We start from the raw sequence: 24,265 nt of genomic DNA, 5'->3' as shown, positions 1-24,265 counted from the left end.
CTTGTATGGCTTTAATATAAGCAATCCGTACTCCCTTTTTTTCCAACGCTTTCCAAAGCACTTCTCTTGGTATACGGTCATAAGCTTTTTCCAAATCAATAAAAACCATGTGTAGATCTTTATCTTTACAACGATACTTTTCCATTAATCCCCTTAGTAGATAAATCGCCTCTGTAGTTGATCTACCTGGCATAAAACCAAATTGATTCTCAGAAATACTTGTCTCCAATCTCAACCTGTGCTCAATTACTTTCTCCCACAATTTCATTGTGTGGCTCATGAGTTTAATCCCTCTATAGTTAGTACAATTCTGAATATCTCCTTTATTTTTATAAATAGGAATTAATGTACTTCTCCTCCACTCATCAGGCATTTTCTTGGACCGTAAAATCACATTAAATAACTTAGTTAACCATCTCACCCCTTCTTCACCTAAACATTTCCACGCTTCGATAGATATACAATCAGGTCCGTTAGCTCTACCATTTGCCATTTTCTTAAGAGCTTCCTTTACCTCCTTATCACGTATGTTTCGATAGAATGACAAATTTTATTCTCCTTCACCAGTTACTAAATCCTCCAAGTTACTAGATGAATCCTCTCCATCATTGAAAAGTTTAGAAAAATAAGTCTCCCATCTATTTTTAATTTCATCATCTGTAACTAAAATTCTTCCCTCTTCATCCTTAATACACCTTACCTGTTCTAGATCTCTTGATTTTCTTTCCCTACTCTTGGCAATCTTATAAATATTTTGCTCTCCTTCCTTCGTCTCAAGGTTCTTATAAAATTCTTCAAAAGCTTTAGAACGAGCTTCACCCACAGCTCTCTTAGTTTCCTTCTTAGCCATACGGTACCTCTCCCAATTTTCCTCATTGTTACACAAATGTATGGCTTTAAAACAGTTCTTCTTATACTTGATTTTGTCCTGTACACTATTATTCCACCACCAAGACTCCTTATCTCTCGGACCAGGACCTTTCGATTCTCCCAAAACTACTTTTGCAACCTCCCGTATCTTTTTAGCCATATCCTCCCATATGATGTTAGCACTTCCCTGAGAATCCCAAATTCCTTTATCCAAAAGATTTCGCTTGAAAATATCTTGCTTCTCACCTTTTAATTGCCACCACCTAATCCTTGGTGTTACTACTTGTCGACGTTTTTGGATTTTACTCATAATACACACATCAAGGACTAGGACCCTATGTTGTGTCGTTACAGCATCTCCAGGGATCACCTTACAATTTTTACAAAGTTTTCTATCTGTGTTCCTAACCAAAAGAAAATCAATCTGCGACCTTGAGGCTCCACTTTTGTAGGTGATGAGATGCTCATCTCTCTTCTTGAAACAAGTATTGGCAATCTTAAAATCATACGCCAATGAGAAATCAAGAAGAGTTTGCCCTTCATTGTTTAGCTCTCCAAAACCAAAACCACCATGCACCCTCGCATACTGACCAGCTTCCCTCCCGACATGCCCATTAAAGTCTCCTCCAATAAAAATCTTTTCACTCTGTGGTATGTGTCGAATCAACCCCTCCAGATCCTCCCAAAATAATTCCTTAAGACTGGCTTCTGTCCCGACTTGCGGCGCATAAGCGCTAACAATATTAACAGTCTCACGTCCAATTATCATTTTTAAAGAAATAATTCTGTCTCCAATTCTGCTAACTTCTACAACGTTCTTCTTCCACTCCTTATCTATAATGATGCCTACTCCATTGCGTGCACTTACTTTTCCTGTATACCAAAGTTTGAAACCTTGAATATCCTTAGCTTCTTCTCCACGCCATTTTGTTTCTTGCAAGCAAAGGATATTGATTTTCCTTTGAATCATAACCCCTACAACCTCTACAGATTTACAATTTAATGTCCCAACATTCCAAGTACCAAATCTAATTTTGCTCTTATGGACTAACTTCTTTAGCCGCGTGCGTCCAGAATGACGCGGTAGCCCTTGCTCATTTAACACTACATCCGGGCGCCGATGCAGCGGCTCTAACTCACTTATCACTGTACTCGAGCCATGCAGCGCGTTACTTACGGGCAACGACCTAGCATTAACATTATAACGTCTATTGTCCATGTTCATGATAGATTCAACAAATTTTTACATTGGCTGTTGATGGCCTAACACAACCCTCCTCCTTTACCCGGGCTTGGGACCGGCTATAAACATAGGCGGAGTTATAAAATCAATTATACATTTAAAATAATAGTTATTTCATAAACTATTATTACATTCTTTTTAAAATCAATATTATAAATCAATTACAACTAAATTTGATCTTTTACCAATTAATTTTTTTTTACATCTTTGGTCATGGTTTCAATTTATTAGTAAAATGAAACTTTGGGACACAATTATTATTATATTTTTAGTATTTAATTTTAAATAAATATTTTTTATTTTTTTAATAAATTTCATTTATATTATATACAAAATTTAATCCCAAATATTTTTCTAGACTCCATACCCGTTCAGATGCCGATAGGGAAAACTATTTTGATAGTGCATATAATTTTTCTCAACTTTTAATTTGGTACCTTTATTTTTTTGCCCTTTTTTTATTTCCATCTTTAACTTTCTTCCGTTAAAGGCATTGGACCCAGTAGATTGGAAAATTGCCTAAGGGTCAGAAAATCGAAAGGATTAAGCTTTGTATAACATGCTTCATTCGATTTGGGGTCTCAACAAGCAATCTTTGTTCGTGTGATAGGGCTATCTCCAATCACCAAGAAGCTAGCGATCTTCATGCAACAGGTTGATATCGGTACACTAAAAAGGGAGGTTGTGATCTCCATCAGTAAAGCTTGGCTTTCTCTGTTTTTCTGCATTCTGCTACAGCATGTTGTCATTTTGAAGATGGGAAATGAATTTAAGCACTCTCTATTAGTGCCCAACTTTTAGGCCCCAAGTTAGTGTTCACCCACCTTCTTTGTTTTATTTTCTTTGTGATTGTCATTAAGTGTCACGATTAGTGTATACTTCGAAAGCTTCTCATTCAACTTAGAAGAAGAACTTTTCCTTTCCTCACCACCACGGCTGAGGAACTGCCGCTGCCACAGCCATAGCCATGAATCCAACCGAGTCTGAGCGGATCTGCGTCATATACCCAGCAACCTCTCATGCACAGTATAGATGATGAAGAGTTGTTCTGGCGAGCTTTAATGGCCCCAAAAAAGGAAGAAATTCCAAGGTGAGCATGCTGTGAAGATTACTTTCATGTTCTTGACGAAGGGACCCCTTCATCATGCCATATGAGAAGTGACAGTGAGGGGAGAGCTCAACGCCATTAAAGAGAGCCAGGGGAAGATGCAGGTCTACGAGGAAACATTTGGCATGGCATGAAACCACAATTAGGGTGAAGATGACAGGGGACGCGGAACATGCTAGTTAAGGGTAGAATCCTGAAACGCAAAACAGACACAAAAAACACAGAGAAAAGGAACAAAAATATGAAAGAAGAAGAAGACGAAATAAAGAAAAGAACACGATAGTAATCAAGGAGTAGATTCTATAAAGTACTTGTTTTAGTAATCTTAGCCTTTAAAAACATCATAAAAGTTGATCAAATTCTTGATCATTTTTGTATTCACCACGAGATGCCACAGTAAATACTAAAGCTCATAAGAGTTATCAGTTTTAATAGTAAGAATAATTTTATTATTTAAATTCAAGCATACCTTATAATGAAAAAGTACACGCCTATATATAGGCTTGCTCAAAACTCAAAAGTCCTAATTCAGAAATCTTAGTTTCATGAAAATACTAATAAACAAATAATAAAAATAAGTCATGTAATTTAGAGATTGTATCTCCTAAAATGATGTGATTACATTATTAAATAAAATATTAACCTAGAAATAGGAAGCAAAACTAAAATAAAATATTAAACTAATATCTAAATTATTAAGTTAATCAATTTGGAGCAATTCAGGGATATATTTATCCATGCAATCATTCATGAAATTCTTTTATGTTTTTGGCCCACTAGTTGATTGTCTGTCTCTTGGCTTTATTTAACCACTTTTGCATTGTGATTAAAATGCAAAAGTTTGTGATTAAAATCTAATAATGAAACAAAGGGAAATCAAAGAACTCAAACAATCAGGTGTAAATATTTCAAATTAAAATATACTAGAAAAACATGAACAAATTTTTTAAAGAGGATTTCTTTTTTTCAAAATCTATGTGAAAGAAGGCAAAATTTTTAAATAAAATTAAGCATAAAAAAAATGAAGAAGGGCATGAAAAGCAACAAAATAAGGAATGAAAAATCAAATGAATCAAACACTCAAAAGACAAAATAAGAAACTAGATGAAAATAGAAAGTGAAGGGCTTACTCAAAGAGAAGAGTACCTTGTAATGATAGTCAAAGACCAAATTAGGAAAGATATTCAAAATAGGAAACAAAAAAAATAAAAAACTAAAAGAAAAATAGAAAATTACAATGATAAGAATGTAACTAATGGAGACAAAAATAGAAAAGAAAAGTAAATGAATAGAAAAATCTTACCGCCTAAGTTTAATAAAATAGGCAACTTTGTTGCTTGTAATGGAATCTCTCAAATTAGAAAACCTTTTCACTAATATTGCAATTCTCAAACTTGCAACTTGACTTTTTTTCTTTTTGGAATTTTCAGATTTTTTTAGCACACTAATGCTTATTTTTTTTCAACACAACTAGGCCTTTTTTTACTTATTTTTTACGAATTTTTAAGTTTTTTTTTTTTTTGCATGAAGGGGAAAAAGGTTGCAAATACAAAATTAGAAGAAGTAGGTAAAAGATATAGATATGGCTGCAAAAGATGAAACTAAAGTGAAGAACAATGTAAAAGGAAAAAGAAAGATGAAAGGAAACTAACAAACTAGCAAGCTTAGCTCTGATGCCAACTGATAAAGGATGCAAAAGTAGAATCATGTAGTTAGGAATAGAATCCTGAAACACAAAGCAAACACAAGAAACACAAAGGAAAGGAACAAAAATATGGAAGAAGAGGTCAAAATAAAGACAAAAACACAATAGAAATTAAGGAGAAGATTCTCTAAAGTATCTGCCTTTAACAATCTTAACTTCAAAAATATTATAAGAATTGATTAAGTTCTTGATCACATTTGTATTCAAGATGCTATAAACTCTAACAATAAGAATAATCTCATTATTCAAATTCAAACATACCTTACAATGCATATTTATAAATAGACTTATTCAAGACTCAAAAACCCTAATTTAGAAATCTTAGTTTGATGAAAATAATAAATAATAAATAATAAAAAATCAACGATGTAATCTAAATATTATATCTCAAAAATCATGGGATTACATTTTTAAATAAAATCCTAATCTAGAAATAGAAAACAAAACTTAAATGAATTTTAACTAATATCTAAATTATTAAACTAATCAATTTGAAGCAATGGGATGTATCATTATTCATATAACCATCTATGTGATCTTTTTTTGTTTTTGGGCCACTAATCAATTGTTGGCCTCTTGGCCTTGTTTAATCACTTTTACATTGTGAGCCTCTTAATCTTGTTGGGCTTGTTGGACATGTGAGATTCATACTCTATCAAAAGATGTTCCACAATTGAAGCTATTGTCTACTGAAGAATGAAATTAGAGGCTGGGACAAGTTTCAGCTGGTTTCGATGGGGGAGAGATACTGAACATTTTGGGGATTAAAAGAAAAGAGTTCGGCATTGTCATAATCAGCGGCACAAGTTTCACTGGCTCTTACCTCATAGATCATTTGATTGTAGAGGGTGATAATATCATCGCTGATATCTTTCACCGACAAGAAGAAAGTTTCCTTCAAATCATGTGCGTCTTCGGTTTTCTTTCAATGTTTTGGACTTAACATTGTCTCCTCCTCAGTTGGTCCCTCTGGCTACTTTCCTATCTACAGGGGCTAACATCTTTAATGAGAGAAAGTTGAAGTAGGAAATGAAAAGAGAAAAAAAAAATAGAGGTACCAAATTAAAAATTGAGAAAAATTATTGGTACCAATAAAATGGTTTTCCACACACAAATGCATGAAATTAGGAATTCAATTTGCACTTTATTTCCTGCCAAAAAATTCAATTTGAAAAAAGTTACATGATTTATTTTTAAAAAAATTTACAAACAAGGACATGGGGAAATAAATAATGAGCATTAAAGATTATAAAATCTTGAAATTGAATTTAAGCATCCGGATTCTTTTCCACAGCTTACAAATCATTGTAATAATGACTAAAATATTCATAAAAATAAACTAAATGCATAGTATGAAATTTTGGATCATTCTATCTAGTTGGAAAGTTTAATAACATATTTTGTTTATAATTAATTTAATCATGATTTAATTATAATTTAAATATAAATTATTAACTCTTAAACTAGTATCTTAATCGATCAGATTGATTTGATCTTTAATAGCTTGACTAAATGTACAATTTTTTATATTGGGATACTTTGATCAAAGTATTTTTTTTAAACTGAAAAAAATAAAGAACATAGTCCTAAAATTTAATTTTAACATTTTGTGATCTTAATGGTTATTATTGATTTTTGCATGTCGTTAACTGTGATTTGTGGGAAAACATTACGCCTTTTGATCATCACGTGGCACAATCTTATTGGTGATACAAGAGCCACATAGGCATCAAAATCTTTCCACGGCCATTCTCCTCCTCAGTAGGATTTGGATAACGAAACGTAACACATAAACTTTCAACCTCTCAAAGGTATAACGTTTCCCATGTAATCCAAACCGCCATGGCCACCCTCTTCTCACCACCACCCATCTCCTCGTCCACCTCCGCCGCCGCTTCAACCACCGCCCCATCCAAACCTTCTCTGTCTCCCAAAACCCTCCTTCCCATTTCATCCTCCAAGCCACCGCTCTCCGTCGCCATAACCGCCGCCGCCGTTGCCACCGTACTCACGACCACTCCTCTTCCTTCCTTGGCTGATTCCTCCGCCAACTACCAAGTCTACTACGGCACGGCCGCCAGCGCCGCCAACTACGGCGGTTACGGTGGAAACTCTAGCAAGAAAGACTCCGCCGAGTACGTTTACGACGTCCCTGAGGGCTGGAAAGAGCGCCTAGTCTCCAAGGTCGAGAAGGGAACGAACGGAACGGACAGCGAATTCTTCAATCCGAAGAAGAAAACAGAGAAAGAGTACCTCACTTTCCTTTCTGGATTTCGCCAATTAGCTCCGAAGGACACGGTTCTGAACAATTTGGCGCTGTCGGACGTGGATTTGCAGGATCTGATAGCGAATGCGGACAGCTTGACGTCGGAGGAGAAGAAGGACGAGAACGGCCAGATCTATTACGTGTATGAGATCGACGGGGTTGGAACCCATAGTTTGATTTCTGTGACGTGTGCGAAGAACAAGCTTTATGCCCATTTCGTGAATGCTCCTACGCCGGAGTGGAACAGAGACAAGGAGATTCTGAGGCATGTTCATGAGTCTTTTAAGACTGTGGGATCCTCCTGATGTTGAGGTTGTCTCTGGTAATGCATGATTTTTCTGTATTATCAACATATTGTTTATGTCATGCTTGGAATTCTGCTATGTTTTGGTTTCAATCTGATATGGAAATATTGAAATTAGCATGGCCGCTGTTTATGACATTGTCCATATGAAATTTAAGAGAAGTCTTAGCGGATAATTGTGGCTTCTGAGTTGAAAGAAACATTTTCTTGTTTCTGACCAAGAATGAAATACTGCTCTGGCTGTAGCCTGAGATTCCCACTTCTTAGTTATCCTGCATTTCTCTGTATTAGGGAGCAAGTTCGAGTGACTAATGCAGATTTGACTAACACTAATAATCTTGGCCAAAATAGAAAGCTCACTCTTAATTATCAGGCATATTGAAATTCAAGTCAATTCGGTGGTGGGTATTCTATTGAACTAGTGCCTTGATTGATTCAATGAAATGACTTGTTCTTAACTGATCTGATCCAGTTTGATTATGATTTTTACGTCACTACCTTGCTCGCATACGACCAGTTTAATAACCAACTGGCTTTAGGTACGTTGTACGTACTCATGCGATGACCTTCTAAAAGAATTCTTGAATTGAAGTTTGTGGACATTGTTTCTCTGATACTAGCCTCATTGATCATTCTTTTTCCCGGCCAATCTCATCGATCATTGTTTACAATCCTTTTCTTTTTGCATGATGAGTGCATTAATTTGGAACTAGAATATGTATATTTGGGAAGGATTGCATTTTCTTTATATATATAGCCCGCACAAGTTGAACCATCTTCTCCGCAAGTCTCCTCAAAATTTGATCTGAGTAAGTTAAGACTAGAATGGAGAAAAACATGGGAGAAATGCGCTAGTTATTTTTTTGGGGGTTGGTTTGGTTGATAAAAAATAAAGGGAAGGAGAGGGGAGCTTTTGCTTGGTTTAAAAATTGAAATGAACACGCGTTGGTCCTAGTAAAATGATTATGGTCACATAAGCACTAGATCTCAAATTTGTGTGAAACATTTGAGAAAGTTACCCTCTATTAAGCCCGGACAAATTTGACTCAATTGGATAATTATATCAAAAAATTATGTAGAGATATCCTCCCCTCCTCTCCAAATTAGGGTTTGGAGTAGAGGAGAGAAAAAGAAAATTAAACTTAGACTAAATTACCCTTATTATTAAAAAAAATTCTAAACTAGTTTTTATTTTAAAACAATTATGTCTTTTTTTCCTTCTCTTTTGACTCTTACAATAAAACAAATAAGTTTTATTACCTAATAAAATAGAATAAATAATTCATTTATGTATAAAATTTAGGGGGAAAACCCGCTACTGTTTGCGGCGATAATCCTCACAACACAAACTACAATATCTTCTCCCCATCTTCGTTTTTTTGGCCAGCTTCTTCACATCTTTATTACTCGTTTAAGACTCACAACTAGGGCTGTGCAAAAGTCTCCCAATCCTGTCTGGTCCAGTCCAACCCGAGATGGTCTCAGTCTTGTTCGGTCTGTATAGTCACTGGTCCTTCAGGACCAAAAGGACTAAAAAGACCAGACTATTTTTTCGGGTTGGACTGGACAAGAGACCAGGCATCCGGACCACTTGGTCCAGTCCAGTCCTATTAATTTTTTTTATTATAATTATAATTAATTTATTTTTGACAAATGTTTAAAGTGTAATTGATGCTAAGGAGATGATTGCATAAAGATTTATTAAGTTTGTTTCTAAATTGTTATTGTAATATAGTGTTGTTGAATTTTTTGAGTACTGTTTTTATTAAAGTTTATAAATTTAAATAATTTAGACTATAACAAAAATATTTTTTTTCTTATTGTTAGAAATTATTATGGATTTATTATTATTATAAGTATTTTTACTATCTTAATTGAGTTTATTATGTTGGAATGGATTATTGCCTCTCATAGAATAAAAAGAGGGAAAAAAAGCTAAGTGAGTACTGGACTGACAGGACCAGTCTCCCAGTCCTATGGACCAAGTCCGGTCCTGTTAATCTTCGGGTTATTACTGGACAAGACTGGACTACGGGTTGCCTAACCCAGTCTTTTTCATGAAAGAGACCGGACTTTGGGTTAGGGTGAAGTCCAGTACCGTCCAGTCTTTTGTGCAGCCCTACTCACAACAACAACAATAACAAATAGTTTTTTTTTTTTCATTAAGTGGGGTCTGTTTCATGATTAAATTATATTGATTGTGTGTTCTTTCAATACCCTAATTGAGTACTCTATATATCAAGCCTCACAACCACCAAACAAAACAAAGAAAACTCACAAGCACCGTCATAAATCAGCAGCCTCATTGTCTTCAATTTTTAGGTGTTTGTGTTAGAGTCAGAGAGATTAGAGAGAACTAATACAAAGTGAAACCATCGTCATATGAAACATGGGAGGCTCGTCTACAAGGAGGGGCATTCTCATCGTACTCAGCACAACAGCTCCATCGTCTCTTCCAATTGGAGCGACCAGTGTTGGGTCTGTTGTCTCTGTCGTTCCATTTGTACACAATCACTCCTGATTCGTATGTCCACTCCCCATCTATCCCTTGGTGTGGTGGCGAAAATGAGAACAACCCTTTGTCTCCTGCAATGCAACAACGACACAACTTTAGGTATCTCCATGGGCTAGTTTGGCTGGGCTTCTGCTGAAGACAAGCCCAATATGACCTGAAATAGTTGTTCGAGCTGTAAGTTCTAGCGATGTTTTTATATGAAATCCGACTCAATCAAACTCATCAAACATTGTTGGGTCTATCTGGGACACATACTCAAACTCAAAATTCCGTGCAAGCTCATTTGATGTTGGTATGGGATTCAGATTAGTAAGAAGTAAGAACAGTTTATCCTCATTGTCTGTAACTAAGCAAATGTTTCAGATCTTATAAACTAAAATGCATAATGTTTTTTTTTTTTGGTGGAAGTGCATAATTTTATTAATTCTGATAAGTTGTAAATGATTAGATGATATATACCTTTATAGATTCTTGTTAAATCTTGCTACTCCAAATCCAACTTTTTAAACCAACTTGATAAAATAAAATAAAAAAAAAAACAGAAAACTATACAGTAAATCAGAGAAGAAACACCCACAAAATAATCCAAAATTTTTATAATACGTTGATATATATGGTTTTAAACGATATCATTAAATTTAAAAATAACTAAAATTATTAAAAGCATGTTAGTGGTCGACCGTAACTGGAACAGGATTGACTCCAAACAAGTTAGTGGATACTTATGACCAATAAAGAAGTTACACTTGTAATACCAAGAGGCCAGAGCACTAATTTAGTCTTTGAAAATTGATGAATTTCGGGGAGTGTAGAAGATTGCGACGTAATTTCCGTAACAAGGTTCAGATATCAAACGGACCAAGCAGGAATAAGTTTCAAGACAAGACAACAAGAAGATAGAAATTTTTGTGTAAAGTTTTCCAAGGATAGTCTTGCAAAGAGAGATCGGAAATCGCAAAAAGAAGAATCCAGAAACAGATCGATTAAATATCATAAATCAGTGGCTGCTGAGTAAGGACCGAAACGAAAAGAACATGGAAGCGAAATTGGGGGAGAAATATTGGATTGTCATCGGAAGAAGCGAGTAGATGAGAAAGCATACCGTTGGCGTGGCCATGGAAAGAGCAAGCAATCGGGGAATTGTCTTGATCGGAGTAAAGAGTATTACATCGCAAGCATCGCTTCTTGGTCTGAATCTGAGAGTACGACTTTACCGGAAATTTGCGACGCGAGGCTTTGCACAGAAGCAGGTTATTAGGGAGACTGATCGCTAAAGCCATTCAAATTCGTCCTTTCGCAGCAGAGATAACCAAAACAAGATAGCGAGAGTGAGAGAGCGAAGGAGGAATTTCCTGAAGGCACTGCGACTCACGCCTCATGGTTCCTGCTAAGCTTCCAGAATGACTTTTAATATTTTTATCATTTTTTTAATTAGAAGAATCAAAATATTTTCATTTATTGACTTATTAAAAAATAAAATTATATATAAACATTATAATTTGCTCTTTAATTTTTAAAATGAAATAGTATATATAGTGTATAGTACAGAACTTGAGAAATCAATCTATCCATATCTGATAAGTAGTTTGTCTTGTTAAAATTTTTTACAAGAAAAGATTAAGTATTTAGCCTTATATACTTAATCTATTTTTATATAATAAAAAAATAATAATTGAATTTTAATACATTAATAATATTAATAATAAAAATTTAAAATTTATTATAAAATAAATAATCTATAAATGATATACATTTCTTGATTTAAGTATATAAAATTAAGTATATAAATTTTTTTAGGCTAATGTAAGTTTTAACCTTTTAAATTTATCTTAATTATTAATTTGATCTCTTAAATTTAAATTTTATTAATTTAATTTTTTAAATTTATTTCAGTTATCTGGTCCTAATCATTTAAAAAGAAAGTAACACTGTTAAATTTTGTTAATATGGATAATAAAGTATTGATTGTATCCGTGTGCGTTCACATTCAATGCACCGAAGGCACATCAAGATGTGACCAAATCATGGCATTTTATTTCATTTAAAATGATCTTTACTGTTTATTTTAAATTAATTTTTAAATGTTTAAATATTATATTTATTAATATAAAAATTATAAAAATTTTGATGTTAAATCTGGACTGTCTTTCATGCTCATCTAAGAATGAGAATCATGGTTCTTATTATCTTAACAAGATTTAGACCATCCAAATTTAAAATTTTGTATTTTTAATTATATTTATCAAAATATAAATTTTTAAAAATATAAATTTTTTAATCAATTTGTTTATTATTTATTTGGCTAGTATAGATTTAATCTGACTATCCAAGTCTAATTTAATATTAAAATTTTTATAATTTTAATAATTTAATTGTTTGAATATATTTTGGACAATTTAGGTATAATCTGGATAACTATTTAATATAATTTTTTTATAATTTTTACATATAATCTAAATGTATTCTAGACAATCCAAATTTAACATTAAAATTTTTTATAATTTTCATATTAATACATATAATATTTAAAATATTTAAAAATTAATTCAAAATAAACAGAAAAGATCATTTTAAGATAAAATAAAAGGCCATGATTTGGTCACATGTGATGAGTATCGAATGCGAACCGGCATGTATCCATGTAAATTAATAAAAAAAAAAAGTGCAATTGTTTAGTTGTGAATGTGAGAAATTATATTGAAAAAAAGTTAAATGATTTGAGGGTGAATTTGTTCTTATTTAAGTATATATATACATATCAAGTCATCAATATGTTTTACAAATTATATTATTTTAAAATTTAGTTTGTATTTTAAAACTTAAAGGACTCATGTAATAATTTAAAAAGATATAAGGGACTAAATTAATAAAAATTAAATTTATGGAACTGAATTTATAATTGAGATAAATTTAAAGGATTGAAAATTTTACTATTGCTTTTTTCTTTTTTATATGTAAATTACACAACCATATCTTAATTGTTGTTGAAGTTATATCAATTTTTTTATAGACTTTTAATTATTTTCAAACCTCTAAATGTATACTCTCTTGGCAAAAATTGCACGCTTCAACATTCGGAGAACTCATGGCTACTAATGCTAATAATGCCATAATGCCTTGTCACTCCCTTCACAAAATGTATAACGTCTACTTTTGTTTCTCTTTAGTTCTTTTTTTCTATACATTTTTTTGTTTGAATCGTTGATATCAAATTTTAACATATAGTCAGATTAATTTATACTTTAAAAAACAATTAAATTCAATTTAGAAGTACGTACGTGTAATTTGCCATGATATTTTGGATTGTCTTGTTTTTGTTATTCAACCAAAAATATACAAAAGATTAAATTAACTTTACTTACTAATAAGAAATCATAGTTAGTGAGAGCAAGGGGTCACCTGGATCGGATATGATATTCTGATCTCTGAGTTTATACAAAAGATTGAATTAACTCTACTTATTAATTATTTAATTCCAAATTTAAGTTCTCTTTAATTTGATATACAAATTAAAAAAATTGAGCATGGAGATTTGTCTTATGCTTTGAAGAGGACGTACGTGGACATTAGGGCGCGTGTTAGGGATCTTGTAAGAGGTATGTCTTTAAAATACAGATCCTTCACGAGGAGCAGGTAAGAGATTATTATTTGCAAGGATAACCTCTTCCTAACTAAGTTGTTATACATACATAAGACTTAGAATTTGAATTCTGACAAATTTTCAAGAGACGATAAGAGTTCATAGCACTTACTTCAACTTGATGAGTTGGTGGATGATCCATGATTTTAATCGTTGTATACATATACTCTCTTCATTCAAAATAGTATTTCAAGGTATAATTAATATACTTTTTTAAAAGTATCTATAATAAATAAATCACTTTATATATTTATTTTAAAATGAAACATTTTGTTAAATAATAAGAATAAATATGAAAAGATTGTGCTAGTTTTAAATAAATAATTATTTTATTGAAGAGAAAGATTCAATTAAAAATACTTTAAATTTTTAAATGGACAAATTATATATATAAATCATGCTCATACATTAATGCATATATAATAGGGTAAAGTAGCAAATTGAACCATATATTATTTTTCGAGGGGCATTTGATAATCTAAATTATTAGATGATGCAAAATAAATCACGAACTTTAAAAAAAAGTACTCAGTATCTTGTCATTAACTTTGATTGACAAACATTATATGGAGCCCATTGTGGCACGACATGGGCACGACACAACAGCATGATAAAGATGTAAGTTTAACCTCAAATTTTTTTCAAGGAACATTGGGAAGTTCTACTATAAAAAAAAATAGACCAGCAAATACATTCCTCTTGATTTTGACCCAACACCATTTATTTTTATATTTATGAAACTCACAAAATATTAGTCTCTCCAGTCTTCTTGCCTTGGTTCTCAATCTCAACTTAAAAACAAGAAGTTTAAAGAGTTTTATATGAAGATATTCACAAGGGCAATGCCAATGAAATAGAAGTTTGATTTTACTATATATGGAAAAAGCTTAGCTTGATTCTAGCTTAATTTAGTTATAAATTATTTCTTCTACTTTGTTAGTGTTGTCTTCATGTATATCTTCATATAAGAACTCTTTAAACCTTTTCTTCTCAAGTTGAGATTGAGAGTAAAAGCAAAAAGATTGAAAAGATTAATGCTTTGTAGCTTTCATAAGTATGAAAATAACTAGTGTTTGGTTAAAATTGAGGGAAATGTGTTGTTTGGACTTTTTTTATAGTAAAAGCTACCCAGTACTCCTCGAAAAATAGTTAGTAACTAAATTCACACCTTTACCATGCTGATGTGATGTGCCCGTGTCATGCCATATGTCATTGTGGACCCCACATAATGTCTATTAGCTGAAATTGATAGTGGACTACTGAATGCTTCATTTTTTAAAGTTCGTGATTTATTTCACATAATCTAATAGTTTAAGTTACCAAATACTCTTTGAAAAATAATATATAACTAAATTTACACCTTCAGCCTAAAAAAGTTGAGTAGATAATTTTTACCTTCTCTTTTTAGCTCAAAAGACTAAAAACTTTTCATGTGCATCACAACGGACAAACTTTATAATTTTGATTACAATCGTTTAAAAGTAATTTAATATTTATTCTAAAATGTTTAGAGTTATATGATATCCTGAGCTAATCACTTTTATTTCTGAGTTTCAGGGCTTAATAAAGCTTATTATTAGCTCTAATTTAAATTTTGTAACTAACAACACTGTTTTTTTCTCATTAGATTGCTATACATAAGGCATGAAAGTCACCAAGTTGGACATATATATCACTGCTATCATCTCAAGATTCAATGAGACATATATTTACATATCACAGAATCCAACAAAGCAAACATAATGCAATAACTAACCCAAAAGTAAGTAACATCATGCATGATTAAAAAAACACACACACGTACAAACACAGTCATGGACACATCAGAGAAGAAATTAAATACATATCACAAGCTAATATAATATATAACAGAATGATGAAACCTTGCTAGTAGCTAGCTGCATTTATAGATGAGTACGTTCTGATCAGTTCTCACCATCTTGTTCAATCTCAGAAGCAGGGTCGTCTTCTTCATGAAAGCAACAATCATGAGAGGAGGCAAAAGTAGGTCCATGGCCATGGCCGAAGGCCTTGACATGATCTTTAAGAGATCGTTTGTGTTTGAAGTCGGAGCCACAGAGACAGAACCAGAGCTTGCCGCAGTTCTTCTCGTGAGTTCGCCAGTCACCTTTGACGGCGAATGGCTTGCCGCATTTCCGGCACATGTAGGGTTTGATGCCATGTTTTCTCTTGTAGTGAGTCTGAAGAGTCCTGAAGTCCTTAAGAGGCCTGGCTCGTGGATGCTCAATGTTGTGCTTGCAATCTGGTGCACAACAGTAACATGGAAGTCTTAGCATTCCTGATGGTTGTGTCCCTTTTAGAGAATCTGGTCCTCTTCTGAATTGCGATCCATGTCCCCACATATGCATCTGTAATGCCACCAAAAAAGCCGTGATCATCAGTCTTTTATCTTCCACGTGATTTTGATAGTGATGATACACGCACAGGGACTTCTTGAAAAGCTCTCTTCACACAGGTTGGCTGGCTCGCCATTCTTTTTAACGATAGTTTAGATACTAAGATTTTTTATGATCCACCTTATATGAGTACATATCCTAGTACTATTACCATCTCTCTCTCTCTCTCTCCCATCTATTATAGTATAATTACATATTTGGAAATCTGGGTGAACTCACTCAATAACAATAAGTATTTCAATTACAACTACTAAATTTTATTAATACTTGAAAATTATCAAGATAAATTAACACCCCTCACATAAGCTATAGTCTCCTCTACAAATTTGAAATTTGATGTTTAGTTTTTTAAGTATCATATAACAAAATCTTTGACAACAATTTAATTAAGTCAATAATTATTATCATGTCACATAAAACACTCATTAAATAAATAGATTTATATTTCTTACTAGAATCAAATCATATATTACACTTAATATAGACTTCACAAGTGTTGTTATTACGCAAAGATACACACACACAAAAATATTTAAAAAAAAGCTTTCTATTATGAGCACAGTTCAAAAAAAAAATCCATTCCAAAAGATTATTTTGTCGAGTTAAAGAGCCAATTAAACTTATAAACCACTTTATGATGCTTCACAACATGAGACTCACAACACTCTTCAAAATTTTAAAAATCACACTTTCCCACATCATAAATTGTCTTCAATTACAATGTTTGTTCTATTTTTCTTGGGTAAATCAACCCTTGATTAGTTTTGCTTGTGCTATTACAATACTCTCTCTTACACACATCATATATTATAGTTACAGGTATTATAGAGTAGAATATACTAATACTACACTTGGATAGGCCTTATTACCATGTGTTATTAGAACATGGTCTCTCACAAACATGAAAATAAAGTTCGAAAACATTGATTTTTAGGTACATGAGAGATTACACCTATCTAAATATCCACACGCACATGCCCCATGTATTACACTTATAGCTAGGCCTTTTTTCTCTTTCAAATTAACGCTGTGATTTAACTGTTAGCTGGCGTTCAAATGTCATATATAAGTAGACTTACATCCAAACCTTTCTCTCGTCAATCTATAATTAATGTTCCTCTTAATTTAGTGTGAGTGTGTGTAACTGATAAACTGACCCTGTTGTCGGCTAGTGCTATCATGATAGTCCCTATAGAAACTATGAAGTTTAAACTCTGTCAAGAAAGTAAATGTAAGGCATTTTTAAATGAATTAAGTATTTGAAAATGTAAAATATTTTTAATTTTTTAAGTTGAAATTATTATCTTTTTTTTAAAGTGTCTCTATTAAATAAATCACTTTATATTTATTTAGGGTGAAATATTCTATTAAATAAGAGTAAATATAGAAAGATAGGATTAATTTGAAGATAAACTTTTATTAGAGAATGAGATTATGCTAAAAATGCCTTACATTTTTTAATGGAAAGAGTATATTTAAAACTAGTCTATGTTTTCCTTATTTTATTTTTCTTTTTTGCTTCCTAGACAAATATTATCATTGATCAAAAACTCAAATATAACGCAGCAAAGTTGCAGACTAAAGTGGAAGAACCACCGACAAAGGAAACAAGCGAGTGAACGTGTGTGTGACTGTATAAATTTACACACACACTCTCTCTCTCTCTCTCATGTTACAAACACATGCACAAACCCATCCTATTAATCGCTTCCTCTTTTGTTTCAACTTAGTTTCATTCAATTGCAAATTTCTGAGTTGTTACAGACAAAATCAAGATAGATATAGGTTAATTAGTTGCTTGTATATTGTTGTGATGGTTTCAAATTCAATCCAGATGTTCTACGATCAAAAAGTGATTGTATGTACGGATAAAGAGATGAAAGGAAGGAGAAAGGGGGACGAAAATGTAGAATTTGTTGCTTTCCATTTGAATGCTTCTAGAACACTAAAAGATCTTATTTACTTCAAATTAATTGTTTAAATGAAGAAAAGTCCTAATTAATATTTTATGAAAGCCCTCAAATGGGCAGAAAGCAAAACGAAGTGTTTAAAGTTTGATTTACCATCTTATTTCTTAAAAGCTGATGCCATGACATGGCTTATTATTTTCTCTCTAACTATGTTGTGGCTAGAAAAGATAACTAGAGAAGTTAAAACCATCTAGAGATAGTGTCCCAAAAAAAAAGAAAGAAAGAAAGAACATAGAAGAGAAAAGTCAAGACAGGCACAATGAAAACCTAGTAAATATTTGAAGTTTCTTTGATATACATAACTGTAAAAATTGATGAGAAAGCTCGCTCTCATTATATATCCAAGTGTTTTAGCTACTGTTTTCATCATGTTCTCTAATTTCCAACGTTGAGGAGTAAATATTTAGATCTCTCCGATATATATATATATATATAACCAATATGTGAAAGATGAACTCACAAGCTTGATTCATGTCAACAAATAAAATCAAAACAAAAGAAGTTCTTAAGATAGTTTTGTTATACCTGATTTCAGATTTCCAGAAAAAGATGAGACAAATTAGCACAAACTTGAAGTTCGTACGATTTGTACAGAAAGTTCATTATAGCTCAGATCTATCGCTGAGGTTTTCTTTTTCTCAATTCTTCGTGAAATATGCAAATCAAAGGTATAGGAAGAGTGGATCATCAGCCTTCAGACACATGAGGTCCCAAGGTATATGCTTTCATCTGATCAAAGATAAGTCTTCTATATAATTTTTTTTTACTGTTCAGGTGCTTTGTTTACAGACTGAAATCTTTCACAGACTGAATAAGCTCAGACTCTCACAGACAACTGAATTTTGATAAAAGAAATATCTGAGTCCTGAAAGAGGCTGTTAATAATGTGTCTAGCTTCTTTTCATTCACTCGTGCAGCACAACGTTCTAGGTGACACATAAAAGTATATATAGAAATAACATTTTCAAAGAATTGTAATTGATTAACTTTTTTTGAAGAAAACAACATTAGATAATCAGTTAAAGTACTGGTAAGAAGTCTGAGACAGACCAAACAGCGCACGTTCAGATATGAATCTTTAGATGAGAGTGCCAAAAACAAAAAATTAAAGAAGAAAAGTTCAAAACTATGAAAAAGAAAGAACATATCTGTGAGAAGGGAAAAAATTAGGGACTTCTCTTAAATCAGATGAATTAACGAGAAAGGAAAAGAAATAACAAGAATCAAGTACCTGAAGATTATTGTATCGATTGAAAGTCTTTAAGCATAGAGGGCAAGAGAACTGAGTAGGACCAATGAGAATCTGGGAAGGGGTTGGAATCCAATACTGGCCCTTGTTTAATCTCTCCAAAGGGTATCCAGAAACCAAACCAAGTTCCTCTTTTTCAGTCATTTCGACAGAATTTGAGATCTGCCTGCTTGATGACCCCATATGAGAAGAATAAGAAGATGATGAAGTGTTCATGCTAGTAGGAAGCCCTATTCCTAGGGCTACAGTCACAGTTCCTCTATCGTTTTCGTCTTCGTCGTCATCTTCTCCACATTCTTTTTCCATTCTTTCATTCTTTTCTTCATCTTCCTCCTCTAGGGCTCTTTCAGATGGTTCAGTACTTCTTGTGAGGCTTAAATTGTTTATGAGGGGCAGGCTTCTTTGAGAGGAGGGGAATTTGGAGGATGGCCTAAGGTGGAGGAACTAGAAGAAGAGCTTTGGAGTTGAATAATGGAAGATGGTGCTGGTGATGTGGAGTGATTATTAGAGAACTGAGCATGAAGAGGGTATAAGGAATTACAGACGACGTTGGATTGATGAGAAGTAGAGAAGGAAGAGCAGTGAGGAGGATGAAGAAGAGGGATGAAGTTGAACCAAGACTGAGGATCTGTCATGGTGAATGTTTTGGTTTGGATGGCTTGCTTCTTTGGCCAGTGTTGGAAAATCAGTGTATAAATATTATTTTGTGCGCTTAATTATATGTGAGTGGGAAAAGATTAAATACTGTAGAGAGAGAGAGAGGATATGGTGATGAGGGGAAATGGAGAGCCATATGGGCATGTTTCAAGGTAAGGAAAAGTTGAGGTAGATTAGGTCAAACAAGAAAAAGGTAAAATCAACAAGTTATTCTATATGTGATATATATATATATATATTGCAGGGAAGTCGGTCTTATGTAAAAGAAACTCCATATGATTCGTGTCCATATATTTATGCACATTCACTTATTATTAATTTGGTGTATGTGCTATTTTTCACTACTGGGATTAATTAAAGTGTAAACTGATTGACATACTTATTTAATTTATCGACCCTGTAATCTATATAAATAAATTCTTTGTGTTGATATTAATAACGTTTTTGAACCAATGACAGTAGAGCTAAGGATGTATTGCACTGCTTATTAGTTAGAATTAATTACTGATGTATTCGTCTGTTAAACATCTTTAAGAATATGATAAAGTGGCTTGAACATTAGCTAACTATATTATGATTTATTGTTCTTGTATAGTTTAATTAAGGATTCATGCGAACTAATTCTGTCATTCTACAAGTTAATATTTATAGGCTACATGCTTTGTTTATTTGTAATATTTTTTTGAACTATTTATTTTATTAATAATTATAATTTGTCATGTTAATAAGTTTCATTTTTAATTTGAAGATTTTACACAAGCCAACGTCTAAAAAACATCCACCCAAAACACTGGCCAGAAACTTAGCATATACATATGTACGATTCATGGGTTAGCATTCTAGTTAGTTGTGATGTTTTCTAATAAGCATGTAGGTCTAAGACATATTATGAGTTTATGGGTGCTGTGGAACATAATAATGGGGTGGAAGGTAAAAGAAAAAATAAAAAAGAGGGAAGAAATTACCCCCTGCGAAACAAGAAGAGGAATTAAAGGCTTTTAAAGAGAAAGGCAAAGCCGGAGTCAGAAATTGGACTTGCAGGTTGTCTCCCTGTAGAGAGAGAGAGAGGCACACACATATATATAAACATATGATTATATTGTGCAATTAATTTTTAACTTTTCTCTATTTAATTTCTCTCTTCCTCAATAAGCAAGCAAACGAGTAGTTGTTTCAGGCTTTACCAGCCTCCACCTTTTGCCTGGGTCCCGTGTCTATACTGTTTAGCCCTTCTTATATTGTCATATTACTTCCTAGACATATTATCTAAGGAGATGACACTTTGTAAAAAATAAATTATAAATATTAATGAAACAATTACAATAAAAAATCCCAACTGTAAACTAAGATCTCCTTTGATTACTATAAAAGAATAGAAAGAGTTATAAAAATTAAAATAAAAATAAATTAAATCATCCTTTCCTCATAAGAAGCATGATAAAACTTATTAATATATACTACAAAGTGATAATCATCACATCCTCTAAAAATTTCATGAATCATGATTCTCAATTTCATAAACTAAATTACTCATTTTTTTATGAATATGCTGCCTATCCCTTGATTCATCTTATTTTTATCTTTATTTTTTTGAATATATTCCATTTTATTCTTTTTTAGTAAGCAAACGGGACCTAAGAGTTATTCCTTCCATCCCTATTTATATAAGAAGCTTTCTAGAATCTTTTTTTTTATCTTTAAATATAAAAAGTTGTTAGAATATTTTTTTTATTGTTTCAATAAATGGATTATTGTACCTTATTACATTGGAAAGGAAAAAAGATAAGTACTTATTAATTTACTTAAAAAAATTATTTTTATTTATAATAATTAAGGGTAAAATTGAAATATTACTATGCTTTTAAGTAGATAACTAACTTTTATTGATTCGCGTGATTCGTTTAGAATATCTTATATATAGGGATAGAGGAAGCATATTTAAAATTAAATGTTTTATATTTGTAGTGAGAATCCCTGAATTTATAATTATCTAAATTAATAGTTATAATTAAAATTTCAAAATTATTTTGTCTGGAATTTAATTATTATAAATTTATTATTTTAAAACTTTAATGTCATTCTCCCGATATGTTATCATTTGGCTCTAGAGTGCGAGTCTGAATTTGTTGCCCTCTTTGATCATTTCCAAATCATCAACTTATTATACTCCCCCCCCCCCAAAAAAAAAAAAATCCCACGTTGCACAAGCACAATGAACATGTACTCTTTCCTGTTCAAATTCTAAAACATTTTTTCTTGGTTAAGTTTGGCATATCGAAATTATATTTTCAAATTCACCTTTCTATATAATAATTAATATAGGTATGAGAAATATAATTTAACTAAACACTTCTTCTCATTCTGCAGAATAAAAGGGCTGATTGAGGAGGGGGAAAAGGTAAGGCATATTATTTTTTCATGAAAAAGGAGGAAATAAATATTTTGTTGACATGTGAAATATTATTAGAAATGTCTTATAATTTGAAGTTGAGAGGGTCATATAGATATTGAAGGTAAAATTATATATATAAAATAAGCATTCCATGGTTTTAGCATCGTGCTACATATGTACTTCCCTGTTTCTTAAATTATAAGATAATTTTGAAGTAATTTTGTTATCTCAAAATATAAGATAATTTAAAAAATAAGGTTTTATTCATGATATTTTTTCAATAATATCCTTCAAGTGAAAAGATAATTAAAATGATCTTGTAATGTAATGATTAAGTATGTAAATTTTTAAAAGCTTATAGTTTTATTTTAAAAAAAGTATTATTGTATTTATTTGGTATGCGTAATCTGATTTGGAATTCTCTTATAACTTGGGGGTGAGAGAGTATTTAATAAGGTGCATTTCTTGTACACAAAAAAATAGCAAAGGCACCAAGTAGAGAATGACGTTTGAATTGTCTGTAATTTAATTTTCATTCTTATATTTATATTAAAGAGTTTGCAGATATGAGTGTCATGTATATCGTCTAGTGAATTTAATTCGTCAAACCCTTTTACAAAGAAAAACCTTTGCAGAGAGAGAAATTTCCTGAAAGAAACAACCAAGCTTTCAAGTTCGAACACGTGGACCTCATCTTGTCAAGCACACAGCTCAATTTGGTGACATTTTTTACAGGTTGGACGCGTAGAGACCAAAACCACACATCACACACATTTTTATGTGAGCTTGAAGAGTGTTGTGCGTCTCTCTATTTATACAGACATAGATATGGAACAAGTAGAGGACAGTGAAGAAACAGCGATGGCCAGAAGCTAAGTTTTGGTCTAATAATGACACATCATTCTGGGCTTAATTTGCAAGGAGAAATGAAAATGATCTCTTGGAAAACTTCCACCTTAAGTTATGTATTATATAGAGATAGAAACACATACTTTTGCGTGTGCGTGTGCGTGTGTGTGACATTTATTTGCTAGCTGGCTATGATCGACTTTGTGTGTTTGATGATTGAAGATTTTTGAAATAGAACAAATTAATTATTTAATTTTTATAGTTTTAATTTAATTGTAATTCAGTTTTTAAATTTTGTATTCGTTATAATTCAATTTTTATAATTTTAACTTAATTTTAATTCAGTTATTGAACTTTACTTTTTATAATTTAGTCTCTATAATTTCAATCAGTTAAACATTGGTCCTTAAAGTTTAAAAAATAAAGCTATAAGATTAAAAATATTTTAAACTTTTAATATTTATAATATATAATACTTATAAAGATTAAAATGGTTTAGTAATTTAAAATATTAGTAATAAATTTTAACATATTTTAATCATTATAATTTATTTTTTAAGATATAGTACCCAATATTTAAGTGGTTTAAAATTATAAAAATTGAGCTGTAAGAGTCAAAATTGAGGCACTGATTTATAACTGAGTTAAAACTTTAAGAATTGAGTTATAATCAAATTAAAACTTTAAAACTTAATTATAACAAGTCAAAATTTAAGGATTGAATTACAATAAAATCAAAATTATATTACATTAATTAAATAATTAATTTTTTCTTTAAAATATAATATTCCTTTCACTCTATTAAGAATATATATATAAAACAAAAAGTGCTATATTATTGGATGGAGTCAGCTACTTCTATATGGATTGTAATATCAGATTGGTAAAGTTTTATATTGACTATCAAAGACCACGCAATTCTCTTCTTTATATTTTAAGTTTTTTGCTATAAAATATATGCGGAGCTAATTAAAGATGTTTAAAATAAAATTTCTTGTTTTCTTGGGTTCACCCAAACCTAAACCTTGGCAAATAACTCGTCAAATAAAAATTTATTTAGGAAAAAAAAAACCTCACTTA

General features: G+C 31.8%; 2 protein-coding genes and 1 pseudogene across 3 annotated transcripts; 1 reads left to right on the top strand and 2 right to left on the bottom strand.

The window, feature by feature from the left end:
* Positions 1–6,685: 6,685 nt before the first annotated feature.
* Positions 6,686–7,755, top strand: LOC129296021 (thylakoid lumenal 19 kDa protein, chloroplastic-like). Its single transcript, XM_054934622.1, has one exon. The coding sequence runs from the start codon at positions 6,769–6,771 to the stop codon at positions 7,495–7,497; it is 729 nt and encodes a 242-aa protein (XP_054790597.1). The 5' UTR covers positions 6,686–6,768; the 3' UTR covers positions 7,498–7,755.
* Positions 7,756–9,757: 2,002 nt separating this feature from the next.
* On the bottom strand, positions 9,758–11,402 carry LOC129296023 (uncharacterized). 2 transcript variants are annotated; one of them, XR_008589681.1, is made up of 2 exons: positions 11,114–11,402; positions 9,758–10,165 (listed from the first exon to the last, which is right to left on the bottom strand). XR_008589681.1 is itself a non-coding variant. In XM_054934623.1 (2 exons), the coding sequence occupies exons 1-2, from the start codon at positions 11,289–11,291 to the stop codon at positions 9,853–9,855; spliced, it is 408 nt and encodes a 135-aa protein (XP_054790598.1). In that variant the 5' UTR covers positions 11,292–11,402; the 3' UTR covers positions 9,758–9,852. The 2 variants fall into 2 exon arrangements, 1 of the variants encoding a protein (XP_054790598.1); XM_054934623.1 differs by having other exon boundaries at positions 9,758–10,082.
* Positions 11,403–15,372: 3,970 nt separating this feature from the next.
* Positions 15,373–19,967, bottom strand: LOC129296022 (zinc finger protein WIP2-like; annotated as a pseudogene).
* Positions 19,968–24,265: the final 4,298 nt, after the last annotated feature.

The sequence above is a fragment of the Prosopis cineraria genome, unplaced genomic scaffold (assembly GCF_029017545.1).
Source record: "Prosopis cineraria cultivar Desert tree isolate PC_DT_omini unplaced genomic scaffold, ASM2901754v1 PC239, whole genome shotgun sequence".
In the NCBI taxonomy this organism is placed as follows: Eukaryota; Viridiplantae; Streptophyta; class Magnoliopsida; order Fabales; family Fabaceae; genus Prosopis; species Prosopis cineraria.
The sequence above is the reverse complement of the archived record's forward strand: the minus strand, read 5'-3'. Positions and strand labels throughout refer to the sequence as shown.